This window comes from Salvelinus namaycush, chromosome 1 (assembly GCF_016432855.1).
Source record: "Salvelinus namaycush isolate Seneca chromosome 1, SaNama_1.0, whole genome shotgun sequence".
In the NCBI taxonomy this organism is placed as follows: Eukaryota; Metazoa; Chordata; class Actinopteri; order Salmoniformes; family Salmonidae; genus Salvelinus; species Salvelinus namaycush.
This window is the reverse complement of record NC_052307.1, coordinates 36119071-36134046: the sequence shown is the minus strand read 5'-3', so window position 1 is coordinate 36134046 and position 14976 is coordinate 36119071. Positions and strand designations below refer to the sequence as shown.

The 14976-nt window shown below is 40.9% G+C and overlaps 1 protein-coding gene across 1 annotated transcript; it reads right to left on the bottom strand.

Moving 5' to 3' along the window:
- Positions 1–3236: 3236 nt before the first annotated feature.
- On the bottom strand, positions 3237–12136 carry LOC120055078 (TNF receptor-associated factor 2-like). The gene is made up of 11 exons (XM_039002960.1): positions 11949–12136; positions 11425–11503; positions 9491–9589; positions 8508–8669; positions 8316–8390; positions 6939–7013; positions 6693–6779; positions 6279–6473; positions 4281–4458; positions 3940–4088; positions 3237–3455 (listed from the first exon to the last, which is right to left on the bottom strand). Exons 1-11 carry the CDS (start codon positions 12134–12136, stop codon positions 3237–3239), a joined length of 1506 nt encoding a protein of 501 aa, XP_038858888.1.
- Positions 12137–14976: the final 2840 nt, after the last annotated feature.

Genomic DNA, 14976 nt, shown 5'->3' with positions numbered 1-14976 from the left:
AGCATCTAACGAACAACGTCTTGCAATGTAACCATAGAGGGTATTTCCTATGACGATACAGTACGTTTGATGTTTCCCCTTAACAGGCAAGGACTCATGCAAAACCTTGCTAAAGCAACAAATTGATCAAGATGAAACAAGCAACAGAGCATTCAACACATTTGGATGGACAGAAAAAAAAAGGAGTGGTGAGTATTGTCCCTGTAGAAATAGAATACAAGGTTTGCCATTTGGAGTGTACCCATGAATTTACCAGTGAACATGCCATGGTCTGAGGTTCCTGCAGGCCTGTTCTAGTGATTCTATTTCTAAGGTAATTACCTCATAGATCATGTGCAGATCAGTATGATCATCAGATGGCACTGCTGAAAGTCTATGGAGGGGGAGAGAACTGAAAACGTTATTAACCACAGCCTTAAGACGATCAAATTAATGTTACAACACAAAGTTACTTTTGCAAGACATACAAAAATAGATACCATATCAATTAGCAATAGTTGGCACATAAATGCAAAGATATGGATGTAATATGCTACAGCGTAGACTAGTATGAGAATAATTGTATATATTCTAGCAGCATGTATATGTTATAATTAACACAACTGTACATGCTAAATGCAGTCTGCATAATGGGAGATGACAACCATGTCTACTGGCTAGATAAAATAAATAGTATATTATTTATGTATGTACAAACAATACCACAGACAATTTCTCAGACTGATTACTGAAGGCGTGTAAACTGCAATTGAACATGTCTTTACCCTCAAAATGTTGAGGAAATCAAGAAACGTTCCCACTGATATTTATATTCTTGATTTGCCTACATCAATTCAAATGAGCCCAGACATGCTTTTAAACCATCTCAACATACAGTATAATATGTTATCAATAAATAAAATCTCTCATATATATATATATATATTCTATAGATAAACTCCCGTCCGTATTTATTTGGACAGTGAAGCAAAAATGTGCAAATGTTGCCCTATACCCCAGCATTTTGGATTTGAGATCAAATGTCTCATGAGGCGACACTATAGAATGTCACTTTTTGGAGGGGTATTTTTATACATATCTGTTTTACTGTTTAGAAATGAAAGCACTTTATGTATCTAGTCCCCCTATTAATTCATGAGTATTTGGACAAATCCACATATAGTGTATTAAAGTAGTCAAAAGTTTTATATTTGGTCCCATATTCCTAGCACGAAAGGACTACATCAAGCTTGTGACTCCACAATCTTGTTGGATGCATTTACAGTTTGTTTTTGTTGTGTTTCGGATTATGTTTTTCCCAATAGGAACTGAATGGAGACTAGATACATAAAGTTCTTTCATTCCTAAATGGTAAAACAGATATGGATGAATATACCCTCAAATGAAAAGGTGACATTCTGTACTGTCGTCTCATAGGAAACATTTGATCTCAAATCCAAAATGCTGGCGTATAGGGTGAGATTTACAAATGTTTTCTTCAATGTCCAGATAAATACGGAGGAGAGTATATGTAACTATATTTCACTCTCTGCATACATCAATAGCAAAACCTGTAATTTAACAGCATTTGCCGATTTGCGTATGTGACGTAAATTAGCAATAGAACACTCAATCATATATTAAGAACAATTACAAATAAAATGTTGTTCTTTAAAGTAAACCAATACTTAATATTATGTGTATCTTTATTGAAACACCTCATGCACAGAGAGGTTTCAATATGTGTTGAGACTGGCTTGAAAACATCCTGGGTTAATTTGCATTTAGATGTAAAGCCAATTGTTAGTTATCTAAGACTCCCCTATTCAACTGAAGGATCCCAGATATAAATGACATGAATTCATCAGTGTGCAATATTTAGACCTGTGTGGTGTAGTAAAATCAAACAATTATTTCACCGGACATATGAACATACCAAAATACACCACAGTAAAGGGTTTTTATAAGGATATAGAACTGCTCTTTTTCACACAACTGAAACTTTTTTGGATCCATCTATTTCACAGGAGAGCACATCAACAGTTCAACGGCTCATTGATCAGAATGAACTTATGACGGATGCAGGCACTTCTTATCGTAAAAGCTAGGTCACAGATTTTATCTGGAATCAATGAACAGCTCAAAGCTGTGAAGAAAACACTAATACAAATAAACATTTACCCTTGAATGTCATTAGATTTCTAAGACCCTGTTTAGTGATTTGTAAACAATCCTTGATCTCTTCCCAATAAAAGTCCTTCCCACGTCAAGCTATAACACCAGGCTGATGACAACTTCTCGGTCGCTGCGATTCAGGTTTAGTGAACTACCCTGTTGCAAACTACAGTGTATCTTCCACAGATCCAACATGCAAACTAATATAGCAACTCAGCTCAAAAAGAGGAAAGAAAATGTGTGCAGACAACATTGATTCAAAATCCAAATACTGCACCTGGAATTCATGGAATTCAAGAAATAGCCACCACTACAAACACAGGACTTGAGATTAGAGGCACACAACGCTTGACACAAATGTCAGATGACTTCAAATGCCTACTCTTAAATGCACTGCAAAGTATGTGCCAAGCTGACCACTTAAAAGGTAAGATAATGGGCATCAATTGTAGTTGTTGGAACTCCACGTCTGTCTATGCAAAAGTTGCTCGAAATGAGTGGTTTACCAAATATCTAGCATCAAATGCAGTTACACAAGTGCCTAACGCTAACAGAATGACATGACCATTGCGCTGTTTCTGTTTTCATCCTACAAAGCTAAAGTGCCAGAGGTCCATGGTACAAGCGTTAGCAGTAGCATAGTTGTATCAATACAATAACAGCAAACGGCTGTCCCACTAACTGAAGGGAAATCTCAAACAACACTTTCTATTTTCAATTTAACAAGAACTACATCGCAAAATGTGATTGTGATATTGGTTGCTTGGTAACAATGGCGTCAAGCTAAATGATGGCTAGCACAACACTGCTGTGAATGGTGGACTCTTCAACCAGCCAAGAAACCACATACTAACCGAAGATCTCGGACGTGTTCCAAATGGCACCCGATTCCCCATGTAGTGTACTACTTTGGACAAGGGCCCATAATGCTCTGGTCAAAAGTAGTGCACGACATAGGGAATAGGGTGCCATTTGAGACATAAAACAGCACAGCAAGGCCCCTGGATGGCATGGCAAACCCCTACAAGTGGATTACATAAATAACCAAGGGAGAGAGCCTGGGCAATGGGCACACTTTGTTCCTAGAGGCCAGTGAGGTCAACAATAGCCTTGATGAATATAGTATCATCTCGTATGTAGGAGTTTTTGGTGTCCAGTTTGGGAAGAGGGCAGAAGAGTGGGCAGCCGCTGGCGATGTTCATGTCACTGACGGGCCTCTGGAAGGAGGAGGAGGAGATGTCGGGACGGAAGGCATCGATGATGTGCTCTCGGTTATTCTGATCCAGCAGCATCAGGGTCACCTGAACACAAGAGGATTGGCAGATCGCAACATCTAGGCTAGGCCTACTGTACATCGAGCCTCAATGACAACATTCATGCTTTTGTGATGAACAATTGTTTATTTTGTTTTTACAAATATACACAAGTAGCAAGGAACTGATTAAAATGTACAAAATAAACATTTATCTACCTACATTTACCATGCAAGACAAATACCAAGAATAGACATAGGGGCAGATAGCTACTAGTGATGTTACTGCCCTTGAAATACATAATGACCTTTGTCATTCCAGTCATTATGATACAGGTACAGTAGATACAACACTGACATTAACATGCTGCTTCTCACAGTATCACACACACCAAACAAAAAAGGTACAAGCAGCAACACATTCAAGATATCATGAGTGAAATATTGTTCAAAAGGGTAATGAGTGTTTAACGTACAGTGTACCGTATATTGCAGGTAGGATATATAACATATGTTATAGGAGTGAGTTTTACCTTCTGGTTGAAGGGCCACTTGAGGAGGGCGTCACTGTGTCCCCTCATCACCACGAAGAACAGAGACAAGTGACTGGCCCGTCCCGTCCCGTCCCCATTCAGATAAATCCGTAGGCACATCTTGTAGCCATATTTGCTGGTGAAAAATGCTACAAAATGAATAAACATGATTAGGAAGTAAGCCTTGTCAGAACCAGACCATTTTTCAAACATGAATGAACAATTATAAAATAGAGTAATACAGAATGCATGATTGGACATTAGGCACAATGTACCATAGAGTGGTTTACTTTGATGTTTGAATTATAAAAGTGGTAGATAAAAAAAAAAAAAAACATTACCTGGGGAGAACATAGCTGGGGCTCTGCCAGCAACAGCGTCCTGTCTTTTCTTTGTGAAATCGGAGATTTTCCAGACAAAGATACCATCAAACGTAGCTGCAGACATTTCCCGAATATTCCCCTCCATCTCCACAATGGACAGGTCTCTCAGGCCCACAGTTCTCTCCAGCTGACGCACCTGCAGCAACAAAAGACAGGTATTAACCAGGTTTCCATCCGACCTTTTTATGCGAGTAAAGTACATGGCGGATGAAACATTTCACGACAGGCCTGATGGAAACAGCTAATTTGTCAGTGAACTTTACAAATGTCAACCAAACACACTAGACAAAGTGGGATTTTTTTGTGTAAGTAAAATTAGGCGAGAAATGACAGTGGGAACGTTTTTATGAGCAAATATTTATTTAAAAAACATTTTGAAGTAAACTTGGAAACACGCGATGACGTGTTGCATGGTCTTCCCACTACGAAGGCCAATAAAATAAGTTATGATGAACTTCCCAGGGTGTCAAAGTGCAAGGTGATGAGCTTGATGCTCCTTTCAAGGGTCTTTTTCTGGTGACATGATTATCAATGCTTGGCTGCAGTTTGTCAAATAAAAATAATCTTGCTCTTTTGCCCATAATAATCTCATTATGTAGGCTATACCCGCACTGTATATGTGAAAAATGCGCTGGAAACACATTTAACTTGTATTTTTTTCTTCGGTACATGGCAATTTAACCACAAAAGTTATTTTTATGTAAACTACGTTATCACGCACAGCCTTTTATCAGCAACAAGTCAATTTGATAGAAACCCATCTCTGGTGCAGATTTTAGAATATTTGCATAGGAATATGTTGGCAATTGGATGAAAACCTAGCTATGGTCTTAAAAAACATATTCTGGGGCCTCCCGAGTGGTGCAGCGGTCTAAGGCGTCACTACAGACCCGAGTTCGATCCCGGTCTGTATCACAACCGGCCGTGATCAGGAGTCTCATACGGCGGCGCACAAATTGGCCCAGCGGTGTCCGGGTCAGGGGAGGGTTTGGCCGGGGAGCCTTTACTTGGCACATCGCGCTCTAGTGACTCCTTGTGGCGGGCCGGGCTCCTGCAGGCTGAACAGTGTTTCCTTCGACACATTGGTGCAGCTGGCTTCAGGGTTAAGTGGGCGGGTGTTAAGAAGCGCGGTTTGGCGGGTTATGTTTCGGGGGACGCATGACTCGACCTTCGCCTCCCGAGCCCATTGGGGAGTTGCAGCGATGAGACAAGATCGAAATTGGGGAGAAAATCATATCATTATAATAATCATATCATTATAATAATAATTATAATATTAGAAACAATTCTGTACCTGTTTTGAAGGCTCATGCCCTCAGCCCTAACCTTAGGCCTCACCCCTTCCTTGACACTCACCTCAGCTGTCCAAACTCTGCTCATTAGCACACCTTGACTACTCAAGCAGTAGGTTTTGCCCTCTAGTCTTCCTTACTAATGTATAAATGTTAATGTTAAGATAATTTTAGTTTGATAATAGTAATAATAATGTTGCTGCCATATTTCTTAGTACAATTTCCAATATCCACAATTTGTTAGTAAGATGCATTTCAGTTTTGTTTTCCTTTTAATAGGTGTTTGTATCTCCCTCTTGTATTTCCCTAGTAAACCACAACAATGCCTTATCCTGCAACCCTTCCCCCACGTGCTCCTGTGTCTGTATGTGCAATAAAAACACAGTATTTGGATCCCTGCTCTGTCACCTCATTTAATCTGCATTCTGATAGCTGCGCCATGGTGGCATTCTGAACTCTGAACCAGCCATTACAAACCTCCTTATATGGGGTGGCAGGTAGACTAGTGGTTAGAGCGTTGGACTAGTAACAGACCAAAGACGACACCTTAGACATGTGTGCCAATGGCTGTGGCATTAGCACTAGACCAGCCAGGCCACAAGAGAGGCAAGTTGACTGGTGTCGATAGAAGCAGAGTGGGGACAGGGGATGTCTTCCTCCTTACCTTGTTATTGAGGATCTCCACCTTGTCCTGGTCCAGGCGATGCTGGCGGTTGTAGGCCTCGATGGTGGTGGAGGAGCGCTCCATCTCTCGGTTGAGGACGCAGACAATGTTCTCGAAGGTGCCCACTTTCAGCTCCAGTTCCTGGCACCGCCGGCTCAGCTCTGCCACCTTGGTCTTCTCACTGTGGAGCTGCAGCTCCAGGGCAGCGCCCACCGCACTGGGCAGGGGGGTGAAGGAGGTGGCCAGGGCAGGGAGGGCCAGGGTAGGGAGGGTAGGGGCACAGGCTCCCTGCACGGGGGCTCCCTCATCCAGCTGTCCCAGCTTCAGCTCCAGCTCTCTCAAGGCCCGGTGCAGCTCGTGGATCTTGTGACCTGCGAGCTCCAGGCTCTGGGGCTGCAAGCTCTCCAGGCTCACCTTGATGCCCATGATGAAATGCAAGAGTAGATTTAAGTGTTCGTAGGAACATGCACGCTCATGGTCATGGGTCTTCTCCTTCTCCACCTTGGGCAAAGTTGTTGCATACAAACACACACACATACACAGTAGGGTTAAGGCCAACACATTCACAAAAACTGGTAATCTTAAGAAATCCACTCCAATTTCACCCAGTAAACTTACAGGTGGCATCCATATAGTAATGAAAAAATAAAGTCCACTTACAGACATATCACAGCCAACGACGTGAAATCTGCAAGGTGCTCTAAATTTACTGCAGAACTTGATGTGGTCCACATACTGCAGGGAGAGAACAAACTTATATCAAGCAACATCCAAGCACTTTTACTGCAAAAATATTCAGTACCTTTCATAAGTATTCAGACCCCTTGACATTTTCCACATTTTGATACGTTACAGCCTTATTCTAAAATGGCTTTATTTAGTTTATTTCCTCATCAATCTACACATAATACCCCATAATGACAAAGCAAAAACAGGTTTTTGGAAATGTTAGCAAATTTTGAAAAAACAGAAATATAAAATTTACACAAGTATTTATACCCTTCACTCAGTACTTTGTTGAAGCACCTTTGGTCGCAATTACAGCCTGGAATCTTTTTGGGTATGACTCTACAAGCTTGGTACACCTGTATTTGTGGAGATTCTCCCATTCTTCTCTGCAGATCCTCTCAAGCTCTGTTAGGTTCAATCTTGGATTCAGACTAGAGAATCTTGTTTCTCATGGTCTGAGAGTCTTTAGGTGCCTTCTGGTTAACTCCAAGCGGGCTGTCATGTGCCTTTTACTGAGAAGTGGCGTCTGTCTGGCAACTCTACCATAAAAGCCTGATTGGTGGAGTGCTGCAGAGATGGTTGCCCTTCTGGAAGGTTCTCCCATCTCCACAGAGGAACTCTGCAGCTCTGTCAGAGTGACCATCGGGTTCTTGGTCACCTCCCTGACCAAGGCCCTTCTCCCCCTATTGCTCAGTTTGGCCGGGCGGCCAGCTATAGGAAGAGTCTTGGTGGTTCCAAACTTCTTCCATTTAAGAATGATGGAGGCCACTGTGTTCTTGGGGACCTTCAATGCTGCAGACATTTTTTGGTACCCTTCCCCAGATCTGTGCCTCGACACATTCCTGTCTCGGAGCTCTACGGACAATTCCTTCGATTTCATGGCTTGGCTTTTGCTCTGAGATGCACTGTCAACTGTGGGACCTTATATAGACAGGTGTGTGTCTTTCCAAATCATGTCCAATTAATTGAATTTATCACAGGTGGACTCCAATCAATTTGTAGAAACATCTCAAGGATGATCAATGAAAACAGGATGCACCGGAGCTCAATTTCAGGTCTCACTGCAAAGGGTCTGAATACTTATGTAAATAAGGTACTTCAAAAAAAAATAAAAACCTGTTTTTTCTTTGTCATTATGGTGTATTGTGTGTAGATTGACGAGGAAAATGGTTTGTTTAATCCTTTTTAGTATATGGCTGTAACGTAACAAAATTTGGAAAAGGTCAAGGGGTCTGAAAACTTTCCGATTGCACTGTAACAACATTTTTAATTGGTTAATCAATCAGTAAACAATGTGTCCATCCTTGCCTTTTCTCTGGGAATCTTTTTCTTTGCGCAGCCTTCACAAATCATAGGGTACTTTGGACAGATCTCATCGTGAGCCTAGAAAACAAAACTGTTAATGTATTTTTATATAGGCTACAACCAATAACAAAACAGTACATGTTCTACGTCTGATTTCGATAATGAAACAAAACGCAGACAAGTATGGTGATTTACCTTGATGTTCTTGAAATGGAAAGGTTCTTTGCAGTATTTGCAGTTTAAAGTCCTCTCAGGACATTCTCGTTCGTTGTGGCGCTCCAGCTCATTGGTTCTCATGAGTTCTTTACAGGAGGGACAGAGAATGATCATGAAGTCACACTTTCCCTCGTGGTTCACCTGGAAAACACACGACAACAACACTTCAAAACAAATGAATATACCGTAGATTTGGTAATCTATTAAGAACATTCATGTAGTAGACTTAGCACTTTTTTCTATACTTGTTCATCTGTAATTGAAACAGGATTTTTTTTAAATTATCAGTGGTATTTGAGAGTTGCAAAAAATACAATGACAATGGCTAGGTTTTATCCAATCGGCAACAGATTTATGTAAATATTCAACAACAAAAAAAACGATACTTTTCCCACCCGTAGTGTGTTTCCATCAAACATAGATGTTCCAAAGGTCTGCACATGTGGCTTGTAGGCTGTGTGTGGAAGGCAGGAGATGCTAAATGTGCTTATGTTTATTAACGGTCAATTACCGTGAGACCGGCAGTCATTTGCTTGACAATCACCGGCTGACAAAATGTCATAACCGCCACAGCCCAAGGGAGAACCACACACCATATCATCGCGTGACTCCAAGTTTACTTTGATTTGATGGTTTTATATCAATATTTGCACATAAAGGCGTTTCCACCACCACTTCTCACATCATTTGCTTTACCGATACAAAAAGATCCCACCATGTCGAAAGAACAAATTATCTGTCGGCATTTATAAAATTGTACCAAAACTTCCTGTTTCCATCACAACTGTCATGATTTTTTTGGTATGACATCACTCACAACTATGGATGGAAAAGTGTTTATTGATTGCATCAAATTTGACGTTAAATTAAAAGTGGAGCAGCATATTTAAAACCTACAACTATGAACAAGTTTTTAAACATGTACATTATTTGGTATAAAGAAATACAAATCAATCCCATACCTCATATTCTTTGATATTGCCCGTCCAAGTGCATCCTTCATTTGGACAAACAGCTGCCAATGCTTCGACTTCTCTCCGCGCTGCATTGTCAGGAAAAGCCTTGAGGGAAAGGGAAGGTTAGACTATTGTATTATTAAAGCACAAAGATTCAACACATACCTGTTTTCTGAGTAAATGAGAACACCAAACCAGTATGCATAGCCCAATTTAGTCTTATAAACTTCTGAGATATTTGCCAACTTGAGCTTATTGTTGTTTGGCAACACTTTCCCCATGTCCGAACCTATATCCGCAGTGGGTTCTGATTCGAAAGTCGTTCTTTGGGTCGCTGAGTAGTGCCCAAGAAAGAATTAAACCCAATTGTTAGATGCTACCACCCCCCATTCCAAATAAAAACCAAACATGGATTCCATGGACGAGTTCGTTTAACATGGCCCGGTGCCCCGGGTGAAGAGCCTATGAGCGGAGTTGAGCAATCCAACTCATCATTCATGGAGCATGTCCTTTCCAACAGCGCCGCTAAAAACCCCTCTGCACTCACAGGAAAAAAAACGTAGCTCCAAATTCGATCCATTCATTAAAATTACAATTTAACCAACACCCATCTATTTTTGTGACTACCTGGACATACCAATTGGTTTTGAAGTATTGAAACCAAACCATATGGACTTGAATGAAAAGTATTTGAATAAACAAGAAAATATGAATGTAAGAAGCGCACATCATTTCAAATAGGCTACATGTCATATTAAACAGCATATAAATACACTAAATAGGTCAGGAGCCAGACAGGGAGCCTAAGAAGGAATGAAAATGAATTATTTTGATTATTTTGTATTCGGCGCGAATAAACTTTGATTTGATTTGTTCCTTTCTTTTAGCATGTGCACATAGTTGGTACACCATCATGCTTTTGGGATACGTGTCTTTTCACATTGCAAAATAATTATTTAGTTGTGAACACTACATCACTGTACGCCCTCTCTTGCTCTTGGTCCTCATCTTTGTAAGTCACCTTGATATAGCACCTGTGTGTTTTATCAGTTTCTTTATGAAAATATTTAGCGAACTCCATGAGAGTAGATAAAGCAAGGGGCTATAACAGCACACAAGTAGACTACAAATGCATGCTGGGCCGGGCATGCCCTGAGCTCGTGAAGGGAGTGCTGTTGGAGCAAAATTAGAGCGGGTGAGAAGGCCGACACTCCAGCCTTCACACTCCGCTCACATACTCTGTCCGGGTAGGCGGAGTTCGCACATTTTAGACGGATCCATTGGTTCTTACGTGAAATCTCCACTCACCAGGGGCACCGGGCCATACAAAACGATCTTGCCAAATGTTGTCCCCCAATTTTGAGCAGACACCTGTCGTTTCACACCTGTTTGTCCTAGCTAATCAGCCTCGCAAGACAAGTAGAATGGAGCGTGTATGTGCAAACATTGACATTCATGTTCAGTTTTGATTAGGAGGGGAAGGGTGGTAGCATCTAACCATTGGATTTAATTATTCTTGGGCAATGCTCAGCGATGTAAACAACGAGTTCCTAATCTGAACCGTCTACGGATATAGGCTCGGCTGTGGGAAAAGTGTTGCCAAACAAGCATAGCACGGGTCAGTAAATAACTCGCAATTTAGGTCAGTGGAGGCTGCTGAGGGGAGGATGGCTCTTAATAATGGCCTCCACTGAGGTAGGTGTATGTTATACTGCTAGACGGAGATCCAATCTGTCTAGTACCACTGGGTTACAGTATGTAATTAAGTGTCTAGTCAGTAGGAATAATACTGTTTAACAGACTGCAAAATCAATGCACGACTATAGCCTCTGTTACAAAAAATCTAATTAGTCTCTGGTAATCATTGACATTATATTAGCTACTGTCAGCTATGTACAGTAGTCTGTGCAAATATCTGAATCAACTACACAAGTACTTACACCGCCTTCATTAAGAATAGATGTGGGGTCCTCAAACAAGTCCTCTTTGACGCAAGCACTGCATTTATGTGGTCCAGAACTTGAAAGACATAAAATATGTAACATAGAAGACTAGAGAAATGGCTACATACAGATAAACAGTTAATTTAGCTAGCTAACTGTTACCTAATCTCAATTAACACCCAGTTACAAGAGCTAACGTTATAGCTAACCAATCACTGATGATTGCCTACGGACTGTTAACATTAACAATCCTCGTCCCCTGGGTAGTTAGCTTGCACTTGCAGAACCATTGATGTGTTTGAACAAGGTCATTGTGGGGATACAACAGGGTGACAGTACCTAGATCAATACTTGACCATAGATTAACTGAGTTTATAAACACCTGGCAAGCCTCGCAACGTGTTGACATACACTGACAGTTAGCTTGTTCATGAATGCTATGGGCAAGTGTAACTAGCTAAAGAGCTAGCTAATGTTAGCGTTTGTAGAGCAACATCACTCAGTCTGAGCACGACACTCACCTAACAATTTTGTTGAAACAGAATGAACAAAAACGATGGCCACATTGGGCTTGTAGAGGCCTTCTCAATATTTTCAAACAAGAATTACACATGTGTTTTTCTTCGAGGTTGTTCGCCAAAATTTTCTTAGGAAACCCTGGTTTGTTGCCTTCCAGTGAAGATGGTGGTGATGGCTCTTGTGCAGCCATTTCTCCCCGAACATGCAAGAGAATGACGCTGCCGCTGGGGGCGCTTTCAGGAGAGCAATGTGGCTGGAACAGCTGATTGACTCAACTCAAGCCGAACTTCCAACGTTTTTGCTACATTCATGTGTTCTACATTTAGATATAATCACTGCTATGGACATGAATGGCTTGTCATAGTTAGATAAAAATGTGTGAAACATCTATTTGTTTTTACTGCAGTTGCTACATGCATTTTTTTACTTAAATTAATATGTAGCCATTGATTCTTATAGAATATTTAACTTACCTACACTGAACAAAAATAAAGGCAATATGCAGCAATTAACAATTTTACTGATTTTAATCATTATTCGGCAATCATCATTAATTAAGAAAAAGACACCCCTGTCGAACAGATAAAAATGTTGTTGATCTTTAGGACATTTATCCTATAGCTGCCATTTCCATTACACATGTTGCAATGCTTCTTTTTTTCGACGTTGCTTTTGTGTAACAAACGTGGGAACCTGCCAATAGACCTGGTATAAGTCAAAACACCTCAAAACAAGGTATCAAGAACAAGATACAACTAGCTGAAACAAGCCACCTACCATTCCCACTGTCAGTCATTGTTGCTAGCTAACTGTTCATAACCCATGCCCTTCTACCCCTGCGATGCTCGTGCATCATTTTCGTGACATTGTCAGGCAACCTGTCTATAGACAAGATATGACAGCAATCCATGCTTTGGTTTTATTTCCATGACACTGTTTCCATGCTAATGTTTTAGCATTTATGGCACAAATCCCATTCAAGTCATGGTACCGATATTTGCCATTTTCGCGCACCATGTCGGTACCAAGACTTGAATGAGATTTGTGCCCCAAATGCTAAAACAGGATTTGGAAACAGTGCCAGGGAAACTAAACCAAAGCATGGCTTTGTGTAATATATTGTACATAGACTGCATACACCGTAAGGAAACCAATATGTAATTGTGTATTTTGGGTGAACTATCCCTTTAATATATAGCTCAAGTTCAGTGGTCACAAGAAATCCATCGAAAGCCTATGAAAAGTCTAGCTAAGGTAGCTAGCTACTTGCCCCTTGTACAGTATTCACCCATAGCAACTGCCAGGGTGAGACAGAAAATAATCGAACTACGTGTAGCTTGATGAAGCAAGTACCACCAGAGATATTAGAAAAGGAGTAGATAAGAATCACAGCAGAAATGACTGGGGCAACGTATGAAGCTCCGCCAGGTAGACTGTCGACCAATCGCGTTCACGTCGTCATGCAATCCCGTCTAAAAGTCAGGGTAACCTGCCCATTTTCCTCATAAGTACGTGATTTCACGATTTCAAAGCTATACGATATTCCAGAAATCAAGTTAATCTTACATCTAGGAAATATTCGCAATGTTGTACTTTTTGTTAATGTAATTCATGCCAAGTGTTTGAGTTGGCACTCAATTGACTACCATTCATTCCTTGAAGAAGCTCCTTGTCCCAAAATAGCCTAGAATGCACTTGCACAATGCAAGTACTTCTGACTGCAGTGTGCAATTACCGCAAGGCTCCATGTGGGCGGAGTCAACGTTTGGCCCCGCCCACCTTTTGGCCATCAAAGATTTGACAGTCACACACTGAATGCAGACACGTTAGCGCAAGACACACGTTGAATACAAACGTATTGGAAGATCGTAAGAAATATGAAGTGGTACCAGCAGCTGTGTTGTAACACTTTTTTTGCCTCATGCTACTGATATTGTTGCAGTGAACAACGGACTTGTTATGCATGTCATGTACTGGTAAAAATTGTGGTGATAAATGTTATCACTAATTATATTATTTCATTGAGCATATACACACCCAGTTACTACCCATCCTGATTTATAATGCTGTTTACTTTCCTCGTGAGAATGGAGACAGACATACTGAATGTGCTTTGTACATTAAGTTATACCAGCTCCAGTAAAAGAGATCAGAGACTCGGGTGACTTCTACATCATCTTTACTAAACAACACAATTAACAAAGCAGACAAAAACAAGGTTTGACCACACCTCAAAAATGGCTTCACTCCTGCTCCTCAAGAGGCAAAGACAGTAATTTTCTTAACGACTGCCTCCACATAAAACATCTCATAATCTCTCTGTAACATGAATGGTTCCTTGAGGATAATATTTTCCTCTTCATCCTGGCCATCATACAACCGTAGTTCTTTAAAGGTTGTAATGCAGTCTTCCCCATCCACCCCAATTACACTAGGGAGGGAAACAGTGCCTTTAAATGTTCAGAGTTCGCACCACCTTGCTGCCTCTAGGGTGTCCCTTAGAAGAACAGCTGCTTCCTTGAAGAAAAAGGAAGAATAAATATTAAGAGTAGTGCCTCATTGGGTGAGCAAGTCAAATTACACCCCACTTTCACAATACCACCATGCAAACAAAAGCCACTATTACTAAAGGGGTTTTCAGTGATATAACTACTCAAGTCATCACAACTATAATATCTTGCCATGCATCAAGCCTATGGGCATTACACACAGACTACGTACCCAGTTCACAGCTCCCAGTGCATTTTGTTTTCAGTATCGTCCAGAAAGAAAACAGATTGTGGTCATTAAGTAATGTAAGGGAACCTCTAGGGATGTGTGTACAAGAATGTACCTTACTTTAGCTAAGAGCCAATACAGTACCTGATCCTATAGAGCTGGATGCTGATGTGACTTCTTGGGGGGGACGTCTTCTACATCACCCTGAAATATATTGGGGGGGGGGGGGGGGGGGGGGGGGTTACGTCTTTAAACATTGGTTTAAGACTACCACTCATCATATGACAACTACCTGTAGTGTTTTGTTTTCAC